A 20,945-nucleotide genomic window follows, 5' to 3' on the forward strand; every position below is an offset into this window, starting at 1 on the left:
GGGGCAGGGATGGGAGAAAGGGCCTTTTTACTTTCCCTCAAATCACATTGTTCCTGGGTGGTACAAACGGTTAACACTCTTGCTGCTAACCAAAAGGTTGGAGGTTTGAGTCCAGTCAGAGATGCCTTGGAAGAAAGGCCTGGTGATCTACTTTAGAAAATCAGCTATTGAAAACCCTACAAAGCGCAGTTCTGCTCTGACACACATAGGGTCACCGTGAGTTGGAATCAACTTGACAGCAACTGGCTTAGGTCTCTGGGTGGCGCAAATAGTTTGTTCTTGGCTACTAACTGAAAGGTTGGTGGTTCAAACCCACCCAACAACACTACGAAAGAAAGGTCTGGTGATCTGCTTCCATAAAGATTACAGCCAAGAAAACCCTATGGAGCAGTTCTGCTCTGTGACACATGGGATCACCATGAGTTGGAATCAACTCGATGGCAAGGGGTTTGGTTTTTCTTTCCCGTCACATCTGGCTAGGTGACTGCATGCTCAGATAAGGCCTGCTTGGGTTAGAAAGCAAGGGGTTTCAAGAGTTCTCTTGGGGGAAGAGTGGCCGAGGCGCTAAGGGGGAACCTTGCCTGTTGGATGGGTTGCTGCCGGGCTGGAGAGATGTACCGACTGCAGTGGGGTCTTCCACTATGAGGGAAAGGAGGGGGGTCTTGTGTGGTCTGGGTGCCCCTTCAGACACACTGTGCCTGACTGTGACCTTTGCATCCATCAGGGAGCCTTGGCTGGCTGGAAAAAAATAATGGTATCATGACCCTGGGAAAGCGAATGTTTGTACGTGAGTGTGTGTGAGCACGTCAGGAGAAAAGGGCTCGTGGTGAGCTGGTGCGTGGTGGGCACAGGGGGCCAGGGGGCCTTCCCCGCCGAGTAGGGCAGGAAGGAACCTGGGTGGTGAGGAAGGAATTGAAACTCATCACGAGATCAGCAGCAAGCTAGTGGAGAGAAATCCCCTCCACCCTTAGGGAGACCTCCCTCCCCTCTCGAAGCACAGTTTGTCCTCCCCAAGCTCAGAAGATCTCTTGAATGATTATAGTGCCCTGGGGACCTCACAGCTCTTTCCTGTCACATTTCTGAAAACCGTGTTCTTGGGTTTCCTGGGCAGCTCCTCAAACCCAGGTCCTGTCTTCCTTCAAGCAATCTGGGCAGAGTGCAGCCTGGCCACTCGCCTCCTGCCACCTCCTCACCCTGATTTGACTGTGACTCCTTACACCCCCCTATCCCGTTTCCTGCCACAGAGGGCTAGAGGAACTGACCCTGAACAAGGTCTAGAAGGAAGAGGGGTGAGTCAGGCCCTCAGGGGTGTGTGGGGGGAGAGCTGGGGAGCTGGGAGGCTGTGGCTTCTGTGGTCACAGTTTGGAGGAAAGCCCCATCCTGTATGGCACTGCTCTGTGAGGTTCCTGCTGTGCAGGAAGAGGGCGGTACTGCTGTCAGTGCTCGGGGCCACTTGACTTGCACCCTGGACCCACCCAAGATGGGTGCTTCCGGGGACAAGGGCAGGGGTGGTGAATGCAGTTCAGAGGCCTCTGTGGTCTGAGGCCTCAGTCTGGAGGGAGAAAGTAGGAGGAAGGTAGCTGATGCTGACTCCTCGGCCGCCCAGTGGCTGGAACAGAGTCTGCTCCTCCTCAGAGCAGGGCTGCCATGGAAGATGTGCAGGTTGGTCCCTGCACTACCCTAGGGGGTGCTGTTCCCATCATGCGTAACCATCTACAGTGGCCGGGTCTAGAGGCGTTCTCTCACTTGATGTTCATTGCTGATAGGGAAGATGTTCAAGATGAGAGAGCTGCTGCTGTGCAGGGTGGGAGATGTTCCAGATGTGGGCCAAGGCAGGCAAGGTAGGTAACCTTATCAGAAAGTCATCAGGGGTTTTTGAGCCACCACTGTGTGCATGATGATGTACTAGACACAGGGAGGGTGGGAATGAATGACTCTTGTTTTCAACAGCTAGGGGAGGGGCCCTGGTGCAGGTCTTGACACTGACTTCTGCCTCCAGCTTCCCAAGTCTGTGTGGCTGGTTTTCCACTGTTGGATTAAGGGTTTATCACATGCAATTGGACAGCTCTCTTGGGCCTGTTATGGGTTGAAAATAGGCATCCAAGAGACTGAGTACATGATTCCACACCCTATCTTGCCTCCACACCCTATCTTGCCCCTACCCCCTTTGTAGGAGGATGGGGTGGACAGCTTCTCTGCTAGAAGGGGGTAGTCCTGAGCTAGCCCTGGGTTATAGGGCTTCCTTAGTGTTGACAGCCACCTTCCTGGGACTCTGCTAGGCATGGTAGGAAGGTGTTTCAGCCAGCCCAATCCCTGCCCTCTACCATTTTATAACATAAGACAATTGTTGTTAGCTGCCGTAGAGTTGGCAACCCCATGTACAATGGATTCGAACTGCTGTGATCCACAGGGTTTTCAATGGTTGATTTTCAGAAGTAGATTGCTAGGCCTTTCTTCCTAGTCCATCTCAGTCTGGAAGTTCAGCATCATAGCAACACGCAAGCCTCCACTGATAGATGGGTGATAGCTGCACATGAGGTGCATTGGCCAGGAATTGAACCCCTATCTCCTGCATGGAAGGTGATAATTCTACCACTGAACCACCACTGCCCTCTCTCTGTAAGACAATTTACACTGGACTAACAATAGACTAGTGCTTCCAAGAGTGGCCTTGGCCAGCAGCATAACTTTGCAGCCCAGGCCCCCAGTAGACAGGGTTCCATCCTTGCAGCAGGCCCACTCTTAGGGCTTCCCAGACAGCAGCACGGGACATGGCTCCCTGTGTGTCCTTGCTCTAGTCAAGGGACATTTTCCACCTGAGCTGTCATTTGGTCCTCAGCTGGCCCTGAAGTGTTTCCCTCTCAGCCTGGGAATTGGGGGTGGGGATCCCTGCCCATCTCCTTTCTCCTGCCAGCCCCCATTCAGGTAGGCTGAAGAACAAGGGGGCAGTTTCTACGCAAGCTCTAGTCCTTGTGGTTGGCCTCCTCTGAGCTGCATTAGCCTTCTGCCTGAGGCATTCTCTGCTGGGGCCTGGAACACCTTGCTCTGAGCCCCTAGGCAGGTGACTGTCTCTAACCAACACAGCCACCATCTTCCCTGGCCTTGTTCTACTCTCCCCCTAGGCAGGAGCACCTTTGCTTCTTGTCAGAGGACGGTGGCCCTGAAGAAAACACAAAAATTCAACTCTAGCCCAGTAACCGCCCCACCAAGAGCCTGGTACAGGTCTGTAATTTGTCTGGCTCATCGCAGGGCTGGCTGCAGTGATAGAAGCGCTGATGCTTTTTGCTGAGATTAATGATGTCCTGGCGGTGGTAGGCGGGCGGCCGGAGCCTTTTATTTTTTGTGCCATTAAATGACATCCAGAGACTTCCACTCAGGAGCTGAAAAGCCCTTGTTCCATCACATTCAATTACCCCTGGAGAATATTTTCTGAGTGGCTGATCCTGCTGGCCTGAGAGGCTTGGAGTAGAGGGGACCACTTGGCTTTGGTGGAAGTGAGAGGGTGGGGGTGCTGCGTGGAGTTCTGAAGTGGGGTGGGGAGTCACCCCATCTCCTCTGGAGCAGAGAACCCAGGAGTACTGGAGAGTGGAAGTTCAATTCCTAATTATTTAGTCAGTGGATCACCCAGGGCTTCTTCCTCTGTCCTGTGGAAGGAAGAGCCAAACTCTAAGCTGTCAATTTAGCTCCCAGTTAAACATTTCAATATTTGGTAGTAGTGATGGTTGGTTGGGGTTTTGGTTGAAATCTGGGGATTATCTGTAGTTTTCCCATGATCTGTTCAGTATTGTATTGGATGGCTGATGTTTGGCTTGACTGGGACATGCTTCTTGATGAAGTTTGCCTGAGGCCTGCGGAGGTTTCTGGCAGTTCCTGGCCAGGGCGCCTGTCTGAGAGTTGCCCAGGATGGCCCCAGCTGGGCTATTGCCAGGCCCCCAGTCCCACCCGCTCTGCCAGGTGGGTAGGGCCCTTCTGAGGCAGAGAGCTGCCTTACACAAGCCCACACAGTGACTCAGGGGCTGGGCCCTGGGGGATTCTGGGGCCTGGCCAGGTGAACCACCATGGGAGGTCATGGGGGGGTGGGGTAGGGGGAGACTATTTTGCAGTGGGCTGTGTGTTTCTGTCTGTCTATGCGTGTGTTGGCGGTGCGGGGGTAGGGGCAGCCTGCGTGTTGTTGGAGCTGGTCTTCGGGCAGGGCCAGGTGGCAAGGTATGGGCAAACCACTGCCCTGTTCCCTCTTAGGCCTCTTTCCTTCAGTTTCCCTACATCATGTGCTCTCGTCTCACTGCCACCAGGCCTGCTGTATTTCCTCTCAGCCTTGTCCCTTCAACTCACTGCCTCCTACTGTTGACACTACTTGGAGTATGGCAGCCTTCATGCCCTTGGCCAGTGCTTTAAAGCATTTCCCCACAATGCCCCTGCCTCAGTCACCCACGGTGCCCTGCAAGCCTTCAGATGCCACAATCAAGATTTAAACTCCATTGTGTGGCAAGTCCCTGCCTGTCCCTCCTCTCTGACCCCTGTTGGGTGGACGGCTCCACCCAGGCGCTGCTGAATTCAGGTGCACACGGTGCTGGGGAGCGGATCCTGGCTATCCGGCCCATCATCCCAAGGTCCCCTTTCCTGCCCCTCCCATCCCATTTAGCAATGCGCGTTCTTTCTGAAGGCCCCAGAGGCTGCCGGTTAGCTGCCTGACCGTGCAGACAGTTTTGGGCGCACAGCCTTGGAGGGGGCTTCTGGAGCAAGTTGTGGCTTGTCATATTGCAGGGCAGAGAGGGGATTTCCCCGGCTCACTCAGGAGAGGAGCGTGAGGCTGGCTCGTGACATCTTTGGGTGAGGTGGCTGAGGTGTGGCGTGGCACAGACCACAGCTTCCAGGGAGTTTTAGTCTCCACAGGCGCTGAACCACAGCCCTGGCCAAGGAAAGGGTTATGTGGGTGGGGCTACCTTGGGGCTGCAGCTCCTGCGGCTCCTGACCCTGGAGGCCCAGGGGCAGCAGGATAAGCTTGCCCTCCCGCCAGAGCTCAGATGTCTGCTGGTCTGGGTCAGCGGAGACGGAATGTTGGTGAGTCAGTGACAGGTACAAAAAGCCCTGCTCCTGAAGTCAGAAGAAAATTATCAACTGTGGACCTTTGGCCACTTTCCTGGGCTCCGGCTTCCTCATTTACCAAGGGAACATGATGACCACTCTGTCCACCTCACACAGCTGGGCTCAGTTAAGCTGACATAAAGTTGGGAAGGGCAGGGAAGGCTGGGGAGAGAGTGTTAGCAGCCTGGCGTGGGGACAGGGAGGACGTGGATATGGAAATTGTCATTTGTGGGCCCGGTGTTCAAAGAAGTGGCTGCCTTTCCAGGTGTTGAAGGAAGTCAATGGTGCATGTTTGCGGGGATGTGAGAAGGTGCACATCCTTGTGTGTGAATGGCTTCTGAATGTGGGTCTGTGGGTGTATCCCATACACAAACACACTCATTGACTGAAAGTCCACAGCCTGACGAGCGCAGTGACAGGCAGCGAGAAAGGAACAAGACCAAGGTGAGCTCTTCCCTCAAGGAATTTATAGTCTCATGGTGGAAGTAGGACCTGAGCAAGTGAAAAATGATTTAGTAACACTAAAGACATAAAAACAGGTGACTAACAAAATACAAAAAAAGGCCATGTGAGTGTGGAAAAAGATACAGACACTGCGGGAGAGGGCAGGGATAGGTTTGACAGAGAACACAGCCTATGGGGTTATTTTGAACAACGTTCATGGAGGCGATAAACGAGGACTGGTGATCTAAAGGTGGGGAAGGCATCCAGGTGTAGGGGAAGGGGAAGTGGCACGCACACATTGGCAGGTAGAGGCAAATCACGTGTTCAATGAGAGTGGTGGGCAGGGTGACATGAGTGAAAGAGCACGACTTCATGGGCATTCCAGCAGTGGCAGGGATGGAAGGTGTGTGCTGTGATGTGTGAAGCATGAATGAATGCTGTGTGGGTGGGCTGTCTTCAGAAATGTCCCCCTCAGTGGTGTTAAGTTGGCTTCTTTAGAATCTAGAAGTCTAGAGGCCAAATCCAAGGCTGCTGTAAGGAAAATGCCTAGAGACACCATCCTGAACCTGACGGGCTTTGGGCGTGGAGGGTGGAAGACTGGGGATCAGAGCTGTGACAGAGGTGTTAACTTGGAGGCAGAGGGTGGAAGTCCAGTGTGTTACAGGCCTGAGGTAACAGCAGCTCCAAGTCGAGGATGGCAAGGTGTGGCCTTTGGGACAAATGCCAGTGAAACTGGGCAAGCCCTTGTCATAGGGCCAGTCTTCAGTCTCTTTCAACTTCAGACTTTCCTCCTGCCACTCCCCCACTTGGTACATGCTTGGGCTATTTGAACATCTCCCTTGTTCTCTCCCCTGACTTTGTGAGTTCCAATTATTCACAGAGCGCCACTGTCCATTGACCTCAGTTCTGTACCCATGTACCTGGAATAGAGCCCTGCACACAGTAGGTACCTAGGAGTTTCTGAATAAATGTGGAGGGCATGAGTGAATCCTGACACGCATGTGAGGAAAATGGTCACAGAGAGGAAGGAGCTGTGTCTAGGTGGGAGGATTGGGGCAGAAGGCCGGAATTTCTAAACTAGAAGCAGAGTAGCTCTCACTACCCACCACCTTCTCCCGGGGTCCTTGCTGTGGTCTTCACAGCCCTTCCCTGATTGAATGCCTCCACTGAGAAATGTCTGGGGTTGGCCTGGCAGAGTCAAGCCTCATCAGCTGCTCCCTGCTTTTGTCTGGTAGAATGCGGAGGTGAGGAGAGCTCGGTGAGCTAAGAGGAACTCTGTTTAGGTTCATAAGATTATAGACCAACTAATCTGACTGCTTATTTTGATAATATAGAAATTGAGACCCAGAGAGGTTAGGTGGCTTGCCCAATGTCACACAACCAGAGTTTGGACATCAAGATCTCCTCACACTGCAGTCAATTCTTCTTCTCCCTCATTCACTAACCAAATGTATGTTACCCTGGAGTCACAGTACAGAGAGGAATCCTGGAGAGAGTTTCATCCTCTTGGTCTGAACAATGCCACTCATCCCCCTCCCACCCCTCTACACAGTCATAGAAGGTTAAACTAGAATAATCTCAAGCTCCAGTCTCATTCTAAGCCTCCCATTTACACATGAGGAAGCTAAGGCCTCAAGAGGGAAGTGACCTGAACATGAGTAGGTCAAGGTAACTGTCCTCCACACATGCCCCTCTACTTCGATCCTGTATGCTTACCTTTTCCCTCTAATCCCTAGAAGCTGTTTCTGCCTATTCACCCAGGCTGGTTATGCCATACATACCCCAATATATCCCTGCCCCCCAATACCTTGCCATGAAAAGAAAACTAGACCAAGGCAAGTCCTGGGGCCTGTGTTCACTGGCAGGGCCCCATGTCCTGGCCTTCTGAGAGTTCTTCCAGCCTGGGGTTCATGAGTTCCCAAGCACTGTCCAGGTACTTTAGAGAAACTTCAGAGTTCTGGCATTGTTCAAGGGCCTGCCACTTCTTCTGCAACCACCCGGGATTCTTCCAGGCCAGGCCAGACCCTCACTGCCCCATGTCTCGATGCCTTTGGTAGGCTCCTATCCTCTCTCTCTGGTTAGTTCTGCCCACTACTCCACGTTAGTCATCTTTAAAAAGTGACTTTGTTGGTTGCATCTCTGGTCAGCAGTCTCTCATGACTCCCCATGGTCTACTCATCAAAGCCCTACTTCGGCCTGGCTTTCAAGAACCTCCACAACTTTCATCTTTTTTTCCCTTTCCTCTCATTGAAGCCTCCTCACCAAGGGTGTTCCTTCTCACTTTTTTATCTTTGCATCTACAGTTCTCCCAACCTAGAACTCCCTCCCTCCTTCACTCAAGGATTCAAATCTCCTTCTTCTCCAGGGCCCAGCTCATGCCCCACTTCTTCCACGTAGTCTCAGGGATGTATAGATCTATAGATCATCTAGCTCCAACCCACCATCTTCTAGATGAAGAAACGGAGGCTCAGAGAGGCCAACTGATTTGCTCAAAAGTCAAATCACTAGATAGAGCCAGGAAGTCAAGGTTTCCTCACCTGGCAGTAAGATATCCTTGTACCCTCCCTTGCTGAAGGGGATGTGTTATCCTGGAGAGAGTCCTATGATAGGAAGGAGTTCATTCTTAAGTCCACATGATGGCCAGTTGTACTTACAGTCAGAATCACACAATTAAGCCCTTAATTATAAGCCACTCTATATTGTTATTTAATTGTTTCCAAAATAGAGTGTAAGCTCCTTGGGGGCAGGGAAAATTTCCTGTGCCATCTAGTTGTGTCCTCTTCAAAGGCCCTAGCACAGTGCTTTAAAAAAAAAAAAACACCAAACCCATTGCCGTTGGGTTGATTCTGACTCATAGCAATGCTGTAGGATAGAGTAGAACTGCCCCATAGGGTTTCCAAGGAGTGGCTGGTGGATTTGAACTGCTGACCTTTTGGTTAGCAGCCATAACTCTTAACTACTGCAACACCAGGGCTCCTAGCACAGTGCTAGGCACATAAAAAGTGTGACATGGTGGGACCAGTATCCTGGCCAGACCTTCCTCTGGGAGAATAACTTTCCCACTTCTATGTGGTAGTACACAAAACAGCCCAGAAGCCAAAGGGACTCTGCCCAGATGCAATTCCAATTTCTAAGTTTTCACATGGATGAAAGGTGGGGCCAGGAGTGCCACGACAAATCGTGGTTGTGGCAAAAGTCCAAAGGGACTAATAATGGTTTTAAGGCCTGATACATTCCCAGCTTCCTTGCCTGGCCTCCAGCATCATAGGACTGCAGGCCAGGCCTTTACTGGCCACACAGGCCACTGCTTTCTTCAGGCTTGAAGCCACTGTACAGGACAGTGATCAAACCTCAGGGTCCTCACCCACGACAGAGTGGGGAAGTGTCTTTGGCGTACACAGCCTCACTTGTCTTTGCCCCTGTCACTGCCTCTCTTGATGTCATCTTATGCTTTCTCTTTTCTCCTCCATCCTGCCCTCAGAAATGACTTGATCCTGCGAGTGGCTCTTTAAGGTCACCCTGTCTGAGCATGATCCCTCCCATGGCATTGGCATTGTGACTTGAAGTCTAATGGGGGCACTGAGAGGCTCTGTCTTATTTTATGAGAATCCCACATGTGGCAGAACCTTGTAGGCTGAAGTGCTAGCTCCCAGCCCCCAGAAATCACAGTGCTTGGGCTGGTCAAAGTGCTTCATGATGTCTAGTGAGAACGGTAGGTACCCAGGGAGCTGGAAAAATTTACCTTGGCCTTGGCAGTCATAGTTTTCTTCCTTCTCCCTTTGTAGCCAAACTTAAAAGTGTATGTTTGGCAAAGCTCTTTCAGATTTACAGACTGGAGAGATACTGAGTGCTGAGAGCACCCACCTAGGGTTCACCAGTGGAAAGGTTGCTCCAGCTCTGCTTCCAAGTGGCCCCGGACCCCTCTGTGCTTGGTGGCCCCTGCTCAGCACACAGTCAGAAGGGCTCCATCACTCAACGGGTGCCTTTTTGGACTGTACACTCATCTGGGGCCTCGGGCATCAAGGGTTATAACAATACCATTGCTGGCTTCCCAGTGGGTGGAGGTTGGTCAGGGTCACTGGGTGAGAGGAAATGGCTAATGACACCCACCCACCCACTCAGCCTTCTGCCAACCTCGGGGACGTGCTCTTTGCACTCTCAATTTGGCATTTGCTCTTCCTACATTATCTTCCCTTCCCCAACATTGGGGAGGTGAGAGAGTGTACAGGGATGACATGATTTCCAATTTTCCTGAAGAAAAATCTAAGCCTCAGAGAGGGGTGTGGCTCACACAGGGTCAGGTGAGTCACCTGTGGCATTGCAGTTAGTGGCCGGATGTCCACAGCTCCTCTTGGAGGGTGGGAGGACTGAGGCCAAGCAGGCTGGGTTAGCCATTAGGAAGCTCTAGGGGAGTGAGTCCTCTCCAGAGTCTGAGGAGAGCTGCTCAGAGGTGCTAGTGGAGGGGGTGTGGCTGGGGAAGTTTGCCCAGCTACTGAGGAGGGAGTGATACTAGGAGATGGTACTGGCAGACAGAGCAATTAGCCATCAATGAAGACAGACCAGCAGGGTGGCATTCCAGGGCCCTGTTGCCCAGATCATTCTCAATTATAGGGTACAATTAGCTGCAGAGGTGGTGTGGGGCAGCTGCCTGCACATGCCATCCATGGTTGTGGGGGAGATGCTGCTCTCCCTGGCTCCAGCTGCTCCCTTTGGGACCTTGCCGTATATATATACCAACCCACCCAGCTAAAGTCACCATCTTGGTCTATGGGACTTACTTCTGTAGTGGGACCACATCTGATGCCAACATCTTCTTTAGGGTAGCCATTCCAGTTCAGTTTCAAGAAACACCACCCTTTGATCCTAGCCTCTAAGGCTCATGGGGGGGGGGAGGTGTTAAGGTTCCAACTGTCCATAAATGCATTAAGCATCCAGTTCCACCCTCAGAATTCACCTCAGCTTCAGCACGAGGGATGGGAAGGTCTTACCTCGGGTTTTGTTTTCTTTGGAAAGGAGAGAGATGGTCTTTCCTTCTTGAAGATAGACGAAGAACTGGTAGCGATGGAAGCCAGTGTGTGTTGGTGGGGAGGGAGGCTGGTAGGCTGTGGGTAGAAAAAGGAGAGTGGTGGCCTTTACAGCTTGTACTACCCAGGACATTGATCTTTACTTGCAGGACTTCCTTTCTGCTCTGGGCAGGGGGAAAATGCTGATTCTATATCTTTTCATGGTCCCTGCTAACCCTCCTGGAGCCCTCCTGGGCTCACCCATTGCAAACAATTAGGATTTATATTTGGCAGGATCACATCTTTAGTATCTTTATTTAAGAGTACTTATGTTACTTTTTTGGGGTGGGGCATGCAAATGGTCCAAGAGGAAGTGCTCTGGGCTAGCTTGAAGGGGCTCCTAAGCCTTCCTGGGCGAGTGGGTGTTGGTACTATCCTCTTTTTGTTTTAGTCCATCCTGATGGATTTCTTGCCTCAAGAGAAACCCATCTTCCCTGTGTGTCTACGTAAGTGCGTTGGCAGGGCATTTTTATTTATTTTTTCAGCATTTCCTTATGAACTCAATCCCCAAAGAAGCCAATTTCTTGGCTGGATCCAGAGGATCTGGAAGTGGTTACGGGGGTGGGTGGACTTGGTTCAAAGGTTTGATCATGGAAACTGTAGGATCTGGGCGCTCGAGGCAACAGAGAGCCCACTCAGGCTCTTCCGGAGAAGTCTAATCTCCCTCTCCTTTACTCCCCGCCAGGAGGCAGGCCTTTTCTGGGGGGAAAAGTAGGGTGGGGACATCCCTCATCCCTCCTCCTCATTTATGCAGGGCCCCAGGGTTTTGCTGGTTCTGGACTGGTCTGGAAAGATGAGTCTCTTTCCAAGTGTGCTGTGCTACTTCCCACTCATCTTGCCCTCTCTGCATCTTCCTTTCCAAGGAAGAGAGTCAGGCTGGAGCCGAGAAACCTCCTGGGGGTGTGTAGGGACTGAGTGCTTGCAATGAGTGTGGTACTTTATGACATCTCCTTCTCCTCTCCTGATTACTCAACAAAAGAGCAACTTGAGGTTTGGAGCTGTTGGAAGAGTTCCTCATTGTGCCCTTCCAGCCACTAAGGTCTCAGCGTGCCATCAGCCAGGGGGAATTACTGACTATTCATCCTTCCCCGAGTTTCTGCAGTGCAGGTCAGATATGAGTACGTGCTCAGAGTGAGAACAGTACAGGGTGTGCTGGGGGCTGTGGGAATTTGTGTGGCTTGTGTTTACACTTGGGCAGGTGCATGGATTGGAAGAGCTCTGAGGCTGTTTTTTGAGGGTGTCTGTCAGTGTGTGTAAATGCAGGTACATCAGTTTTTTCACAAACATTGCCAACGCTGAGAAAGACTTCAGAGCATAGGTGGGTGCCAGAGTGTCTCTTCGTGTGTGTGAGTGTGTGGAGGGCAGATGTGACCAGGCCAGCTTTTGTGAAGGCAGGTGGGTGTGTGGATTGGTGAGTGCACTTGAGGGTAGGCATATCTCACGATGTCTACAGATTGTGTGGATAATTCTGAAGTTAGAACTCACTGGTACTATACAACTGAAAATCTGTCTTCAGGGAAGGTGGAGAATTAACCCCCATCACTAGGGCTTTTGTGAAGAATTCCCCCTCCAAAAGTAGAGATGAAGGGGATGAAGAGGAAGGGAAGAGCATCTCCTCTGGTCCAGTCACTGAGCTAAGTTCTTTCACCTCTGACACCACATTAATTCTCACCACAGCTTGATAAGGTGGGTATTATCTCCATTTATGGATGAGGAAAGCGAGGCTCTGAGAGGTTAAGTCGGGCAGATGGTAAGAGGTGGAGCTGGGATTTGAATCTAGGCCTTTTTAGTGCCAAATCCCATGAGGCTCAGTTTTGTGCTTATTCCTCCACCAGAAGGCCAACTCACCACCTGAGCATTCCCTTCAAGTTCAGTTGAGGGCATACTCTCGGGGGGCGGAGAATTGAGAGAGAGGGGAGAAGGCGACCAGTGGTGAGGATGGAGTGGAAAGAGGAGGACAGCTGAGAAAAGGGAGATCTATGCAACCATACTGTGGGGCTGGAGGCAGGTGAGCAGAGAGAGGCGGGCAGAGGAAAGGAAGTGATGCTCGCCAATCCCAGCCAGGCGAGTGGCTGCATTGCATTGTGGTTATGAGCATGGCTCCAGTTAGAACACCAGCATTTTAATGCTGGCTCCATCCCTCACTAGCTGTGTGACAGGGGCCAAGTTGTTCTGTGCCTCAGTTTCCTTCTCTTCACGTGGCTATATTGATTGTAAGTACCTTCAAAGGTCGTTGTGAGGATCAAATCAGATGACATAAGTAAATTCTTGGATCGATGCTTTGCACATTAATATTACTTAATAATATTACCCAATAAAGGGAATGTATCATTATTAAGTAAAATTATTATGATTCTTGTGATTATCACCTTTGCTCTGGCTGGGGGCATACCTCACCCCAATACCTACGGGAAAAGGGGTGCTGGATGGTCTCACTCACATGACAGCTCCTGTCCCTGGATCTTCCCTTTCTTCATATCAGTGCCCTGAAATAAGAGACAGGCATGGACATGAGTTATTCCTGGGGTAGCAGAAGGCCTAAACCATGACGCTTTAGTGCAGCTGGTTTCTGACGAGCTGTTTCTCTCTTTGAAGAAGTAGGATGGACAAGGAAGAAGATGTATGGCTAATCCTGGGAGACATTGCTAGAACAGGGCTGTGGGATTTTGATACGGGTGTCTCAGGGAGCATCTGTGGAGAGAGGATGGACACAGATATCCTGAAGATGGCCTAGAGGTGGGGGATAGACTCCCTGAGCTCTGGAGAATCCTGAGAGGACACTTCCTGAAGGGCATCCCCATCCCAGTGTTTACACCATCTGCACCCTGATACCAGGCATAGGACACAACCCACAACCTGAGGGGTCTGGTCAGATGGAAGGGAGGAGCTGACAATTCTTTTATTTTTTTTTATTTTTTATTTTATTGTACTTCAGGTGAAGGCTTGCAGAACAAATAGTTTCTCATGAAACAGTAGTACACATGTAGTTTTATGACATTGGTTAACAACCCCACAACATATTAACCCTCTAACTTCTCAACATTTTTTTTTTTTTTTTGGTGAAAATACACATAACCAAAGATACACCATTTCAAAAATTTCTACATACACAGTTCAGTGACATTGACTACGCTCTTCCAATTGTGCTGTTATTCTCACTTAAGATAAAGGCTTACAGAACTAGTTTCTCATTTAACAGTTACTACAAATGTTGCCCTATGACAATGGTTAACAATCTCACAACACATCAACAATATCCTTACTCAACCTTGGGTTCCCTATCAGCAGCTTCCTTGTCCCCTTCTGCCTTCTGGCCCTTGTCACTGGACTCCTGTACCTCGTTAGTCTCATTTGGTTTTACGGGGCTGTCCACTCCCAGGCTGAACAGTGAACCTCGGAGGTAACTTCACCACTGAGCTAAAAGGGTGTCTGGGGGCCATACTCTCGGGGTTTCTCCAGTCTCCTTTAGGCCAGTAAATCTGGTCTTTTTTTTTGTGAGTTAGAATTATGCTCTACATCCTTCTCCAGCTCTGTCCAGAACACTCTGTTGTGATCCTGGTCAGAGCAGTCAGTGGTGGTAGCCGGGCACCATCTAGCTGTACTGGACTCAGTCCGGTGGAGGCCTTGGTAGCTGTGGACAATTAGTCCTTTGGACTAATATTTTCCTTGTATCCTTTTCTCTTCATTCTCCCTTGCTCCTGAAGGGATGAGACCAGTGGAGTATCTTAGATGGCTGCTCACAGGCTTTTAAGACCCCAAACACTACTCACCAAGGTAGAATGTAGAGCATTGTCTGTATAGGCTGTGTCATGCCAATTGAGCTAGATGTTCCCCGAGACCATGGTCCCCACAGCCCTCCGCCCAGCAATTCAGTCCCTCAGGGAGTTTGGATGTGTCTATGGGGCTTCCATGACCTTTCCTTGTACAGGTTGTGCTGGTTTCCCCTGTATTGTGTACTGAGGAGCTGACAATTCTTAAAGTCGTCTCAGCCAGCCCATCCTCTCAGGAGGGAGGATTCCACATTCTTTGGAGCCTTCAGATGGTTAGGCCAGTGGCTATATGAGCAACCAGAAGGGAAAGGACGGGAGGGAGGAGGCCCCAGGGATTCTTGAGGCAGCTTCTTTCCCAGTCTCAAGTGGACTTAGCCCACAGCCCCTAAGCAGATTCTTTGGCCGCTGGTACAGCCTCAGTTTCCCTCCTTCTCTCCCTTTCCCTCCCTTCTCCCCTCCACTCAGTGTCTGTGGGATAATGAGGTGATCCTGGGGGTGGGTGCTAATTATTGTTTGTGCAGGGCTGGGAGATGCCAGATGAAAGGAACTGGAGCTGGGCCCCTGGGTCTGTGCCACAGCTCAGGACCCCGGGCTAGGCCAGGGAGCTCTGTGGCCCCTCAGTGTGGGATTTTATAGCCTTAATGATGGTGATTAAGGTGGCTTTTAATTGATTCTGCCAACACCTAACTGTGCCCTGGCCACCTTTCCACCAAGCTCTTCCTAGCCCAGCCCCTGGCCCGTCCCCTTGCAGGGTGTGGGACTACCAGTGCTCAAGGAGGAGGAGGGGTGAGAGCGGTGAGAGGCCCTGGTTTGAATGGTCGTGAGAAAATGGGGGTGGAGGTGAGATTTCACCCAGGACCCCCCACTCCCCCTCCTGAAGCGCATGAGATTTCACCTCAACTCTTTGTAGAGAATCTCTGAGTCAGCTGGGTGACCCAGCCCTTGGCTTGTGGTTTACTGTTTACGAAACTAAAGCCCTATTCCCTCATCCCAGAACCCTTCCTGATCTCCCTTTTAGGCTACCAGTAGCTTGTCCCTCTACTGTTCTCACTTCGGGTTTCCTCTCCCCCAGGCTCCTTCCTAGCGGTCTAGATTACCTGTGGAGTCCCTGGGTGGTGCAAATGGTTAATGTGCAAGGCTGCTTGCTAACCAAAAGGTTGGAGGTTCAAGCCTACTCAGAGGCACCTTGAAAGAAAGGCCTAGTGATCTGTTTTTGAAAAATCAGCCACTGAAAACACAATGGAGCACAGTTCTACTCTGACATACATAGGGTTGCCATGAAGCAGAATCGACTTGACGGTGACCAGTTTAGGTTACCTGTGGTTGGGAGAAGGGGCGGGAGACTGTAGGAAGTGAACCCCTTCACACTTTGTTCCTTCAGCCCCCGCTCACCCCCAGGTGAAGTCTCTTTCCTTTATCTTTCCATCCTCTTGAACCCCTGTCTTTCTTCCTCAGGAACACGAGCAGTGCATACTCTAGCTCTGCTCTGCTTCTCTCTCAGCATAGTCCCCTGACTCCTCCCCCTTGCATGATCCAGGGCTGGCATCAGGCCCAGGTGAGGTCAGGGGCTGAGATGCAGGGGCACTAAGGTAGGATAAGGTGTTGGAGAACGGGTCCTGGGTGACTGCCCAGGGAGACTGGACTGAGGGATGCCCTGATGGTGGGGCATGACCTCAACACTTGAGGAACACAGACAGCACACCTGTCAGGTTTGAGAAGAGAAAAGCTTTGGAAGGAGAACCTGCAGGAGCTCACCCCTACCTTGGGCTTCCTCACCTTGACCTTACTGCCTCCACCTGCTTGTCTCTCCCCCCAGCCCATAGGTGTGCTTGCTCCTTTTTCAGAGGGGCTCTAACATAGACAGAACTTCCTTTCCCTTACTCTAAGATAGGCTGACATTTTCAAAAGGAACTTGTCTAAATGCTAAGGTTAAAAAAAGAAAAGAATTTCAGAAATTACAAACAGCATAGAAATAGTCAGGTTTCTGATCCCAAGAACATGGAAAAGCCCAGGCTTTCTGGGTATCAGGATGCCAGGCCAGGAGCACCCGAGGTGTCTGGGTGGTGTGCCTGGGAGGGCGTTCTGCACATAGTAGGTGGCCTTGGGATGGAAACTCTTTTCCTTATCAGCATCCTGTGGAAATACGGAGTTTGATCCTCATCACCTGTCTAGCAAAGGGTGGGAAGGAGAAGGTGGAAATTGCCCTGTAGATCCTGAAATACTCATGCTGTCAGGTTGATTCTAACTCATGGCAACCCCATGTGTATCAGAGTAGGACCGTGCTCCATAGGGTTTTCAATGGCTGATTTTTTGGAAGTAGATTGCCAGGCCTTTCTTCCAAGGAGCCTCAGGGTGGACTCGAACCTCCAACCTTTCGGTTAGCAACCAAGTGCATTAACCGTTTGCACCACCAGGGACTCCATAAGTACTCTCTCCTTTTTCTTACAAGTTGGTCCTCAATGTGCGTTGTGTGTGTGTATTTAAGGTACTGGATAAGTGCATGAATGCATGGAATAGGAATAAATATAAATTATTCTATTGCAGAAAAGGAGTTCAGTTCTATAGGCAGTTTGGAAGAATTTTTGGCTTTCTAGAACATGAGATTTTCTTTCCAGCTTCTCTTCCACCTCAGAGTTCACTACTTCTTTGTCAAACTAGGTTGGAACTGGCATATGAGATACTTAAGAAAAGTTGGGGTTAGATTGTGGGTCATAGTAACCCCATTCCCGGACCCGGGTGATGCAGACTCTCTTACCAGACTTGTTCTGATTGATTTGTCTCCGGTTCAGTAAAGAGCACAGCACTGGAAGCTGTGGATCTGCCACCTCCACTATTATTCAGATACCTACTAATTGAAAGGTTGGTGGTTTAAACCCACCCAGAGGTATCTTGGAAGAAAGGCCTGGCAATCTGCTTCCTAAAGATCACAACCTTGAAAACCCTATGGGTTCTACTCTGCACACATGGGGTCCCCACGAGTTGGAATCGACTCAACGGCAACTGGTTTGGTTTTGGTTTTTGAAGTGCTTTTAGCATTTACTCCCCAGAGCACTATCCATCTGATTGATCTACAACATCCTATGTACAAGAAGGGCAGATATCATTATCCCCATTTGACTGGAAAAAAACCCAGAAAGGCTGTGTCTACCCATATTTCAACTTCTCCAGGGCAGGGACTGCATCCTGTTTATTTTTGTAGCCCTTAAGGTGCTTTGCACATAGGTGGTGTATGCACACCGTCAGTGCCTGGCCACATCTCCTTGCCCAGACCACTTTAGTGCACATCCATTGCACCTCCAACCTACTTCTCTTGGCCTCCAGAGCATGCTGTGCCACCTGTGCAGTGGAGCAGACGTTCTGGGGTCTTAACGTCCCCTGGCCACAGCTCTTAGCCAATGACTGATGGGAACTGGTCTCTAAATACTCCAGCTCCTTGTCTTTTGGGTGGGATGACTCTGACAGCATATTTTACTCTGGCTCCTGGTACCCACGGTGAAACTTACTTGACAATGAACCCTTTATCGGTTGCCTTCATTTTCCTGTCTCACTTACCCTCTCTCTTACTGGTGTTTCCTTGTATCAGTTTGAAAATAAACTACTTGCACTAGAATCCTTGTCTCAAGCTCTGCTTATGGGAAAACCCAATCTAAGACGGTAGGTGTCAAATTGACATTAATTGAATTAATGAATCAATGAGAGAAGCCTTTGTCAAAGGTGTCACAAGTAGCCACAACACCAGGACGAGGAGTCTGTACTCCTGAATCCTAGCCTGGGCTCTTCAGTGGAATCATCTTGCTGACAACTGGACCTGGACCCTCCTGTCCTCCTGGGCCAGGCCTCAGAGTTCCCTGACAGAACTGGTCCCTGATATATTAAGTCTTTGGAGAATGGTAGACAGATGAGCCAAGTAGATAAAAGTCACCCCTATCCTTTGTTTCTTGTCTTCATGGGGACAGTTAGAGAGCTACATTTTCTGTGGCCTCTTCTTAGAATTGAGGGTACAGAGATGCCCCCCACAGGGGCCCCATAGTTAAGGACTCTGAAACTGGGTGCCTAGATTTGGTTTGTGAAGTCTGGTGGGTGGGGAGGGGATTTAGCTCAGTCGCTGCTGGTCCCAGCAAGGAGGCTGGCCCGGTTTCTTCATTCCTCTTCAATTACCTACAGCCAACTGCCCGCCCACCCAGGCGTTTGTGAAGGTCCCAGGTACTCAAGCTGGCTGACCCCCAGAGCAGAGGGTCAGCAGCACATTTCCTTGAGCTCGTGCGAGATGATTTAATCTCTTCATCCACCTCTTCCCATCTGGACAGGAGGAATCAATCACTTCTCCTTCCTGGCTACAAACCCCGGGTCAGAGTGGGAAGTTTCACTTTTTGATCTATGGGTCGGGGGACATCAGAAGAATCCCTAACTTGAAAAGTGAGGTACATAACAATGTCAGGAGGATAAGGGAGGGGGGAGGGAGAAATGAGCAAAATACAGTACTTAGGGGGAAATAGGAAAAAGGGAAAATAGTAACAGAGTTCCAAGCTTTCTGACACTGGCATCAAACAAGAAAGCTCCTTGCTGTTTCGCACAGCTGCCTGCAAACTGCCAAGTGGCAAAGGATCCAGGAAAAGGCACAGGATTGGAAAGTGCTACCCAGCAATCTGTGTATTCTGCAATTAACAAAGGGTAAGTGAGTGGAAAGCGATTGACAGCTCCCAGGCTCTGAGCTCCCTAGGGGCTGTGGCTGCCAGGCCTCTTAACACCAGCCTGGAGAGGACAGGGAGTGGGGCGGGGGTGGAGGGTGGGTGGGGGGTAGGAAACTGCTGCCTGCTCAAAGGGAAAGGCTGCAAATCAGTTAACCTATGGCCTACTCTTTTGCCCTGGCGCTGGGGAAAGGAGGGACAGCCACTGAGGTGAGTGGAATGAAGTCTGTAGGAAGCAAGAAGAAGGAGGCACAGACCTGAGCCCTTCTGAGAGTTGAGCACTTCTAGACTCCAGGGTGCAGGATGGCCAATTATTTTGTGCAGCAGTTTTCCCTCAAGAAATGTCAACATCAAAGATCCGATGGGCCTTTTCCTGGCACCTTCCTGGGCAGTGGAGACATCATGGTGAACATCATCTTTAGAGTATGCCAGCTGATGGGCAGCAGATTCTGGTATCCTGGCATAGACTGGCAACAGAACCCCTGGATTTTGATTCTTAATTTGGCTTCAACTATGGGGCTAGTTACTTCTACAGATCTCCAAATGCCAAAATAGGGCAGAGTAGGTGGCTGACAGGGAATGATTTGCTCCTTGGGATAAGGATGGGAGGAACTTCACCCAGAGCTTTACCATGGTCCGTGACACTGGGTTAGGAGGCAAGATTTCCCAAGGCCAAGGCCATGGTTGTCTGTAGCTTGAAAAGTACAAGGCTGGTTCAGGCCCTTTGTTCCAGGACACGTGGAAGTGCTTGTGGTTACCCAGTAAGTCACCCTGTCTTGCACCTGTGTATGATAGTATCTAGCACAGAGTTGGCCCCGAGGAATGATGGCTAGGTAGATGGGTAGATAAGTGAATGAATGAATGAGAGGTTCGTGTTGGAAATAGAAATATGAGTAAGACATAGTTCATGGTATCTAAGCAGCCAAATAAATCAACCAAGAAATAACTCTATAAGAAAACAATGACAACAACAAAACCTTTGCCATTGAGCTGATTCCGACTCATAGCAACCCTATGGGACAGGGTGGAACTGCTCCATAAGGTTTCTAAGGAGTGGCTGGTGGATTCGAACTGCCGACATTTTGGTTAGCAGCCGAATGCTTAACGACTGTGAATGGAGGTCTACATAAAATGTGGAGTCCCTGGGTAATGCAAATGGTTAAGCACTTGCTTGCTAAACAAAAGGTTGCCGGTTTGAGTCTACCCAGAGGCACCTTGGAAGAAAGGCCTGGCAGTCAGCCATTGTAAACCCTGTGGAGCATATAGTTTTCACTCTGACACACATGGGTCACCATGAGTTGGAGTTGACTCATGGGAAATTTTTTTTTTTTTTTTACATGAAATGTGGAGGAGCACAGATGAAGGAAGATGTAACTGCTTCAAGCTGGTGATAAGGGAAAGCTATTGAAAGGAGTCTATACTTTATCTGGGTCTTGAAGGCTATATGGGAGTTTTTTCAGTTTTCTAATGGACAAGATCCCCCATGTGTCTGTCAGTTTGTCATACTGTGGGGGCTTGTGTGTTGCTGTGATGCTGGAAGCTATGCCACCAGTATTCAGATACCAGCAGGGTCACCCATGGCGGACAGGTTTTAGCTGAGCTTCCAGACTAAGACACTAGGAAGAAAGACCCAGCAGTCTACTTCTGAAAAGAATTAGCCAGTGAAAACTTTAAGAATAACAGCAGAACACTGTCTGATATAGTGCCAGAAGATGAGCCCCCCAGGTTGGAAGGCACTCAAAAGACAACTGGGGAAGAGCTGCCTCCTCAAAGTAGAGTCGACCTTAATTAGATGGATCAAGTCAAGCTTTCAGGACCTTCATTTGCTGATGTGGCATGACTCAAATTGAGAAAAAACAGCTGCAAACATCCATTATTAATCGGAACATGGAATG

General features: G+C 50.2%; 1 protein-coding gene across 1 annotated transcript in view; it reads right to left on the reverse strand.

The window, feature by feature from the left end:
• Window positions 1-20,945, reverse strand: part of PEBP4 (phosphatidylethanolamine binding protein 4) — a 286,828-nt gene that overhangs the window by 2,231 nt on the left and 263,652 nt on the right. Inside the window, exons 4-5 of the mRNA XM_004382128.1 lie at window positions 13,033-13,078; window positions 10,518-10,631 (exon numbers count right to left, since the gene is read on the reverse strand). Of these exons, the coding sequence (XP_004382185.1) occupies window positions 10,518-10,631; window positions 13,033-13,078 (160 nt within the window). The remainder of the gene's footprint in view (window positions 1-10,517; window positions 10,632-13,032; window positions 13,079-20,945) is intronic.

This window comes from Trichechus manatus, unplaced genomic scaffold (genome assembly GCF_000243295.1).
Source record: "Trichechus manatus latirostris isolate Lorelei unplaced genomic scaffold, TriManLat1.0 scaffold00090, whole genome shotgun sequence".
Lineage (NCBI taxonomy): Eukaryota > Metazoa > Chordata > Mammalia > Sirenia > Trichechidae > Trichechus > Trichechus manatus.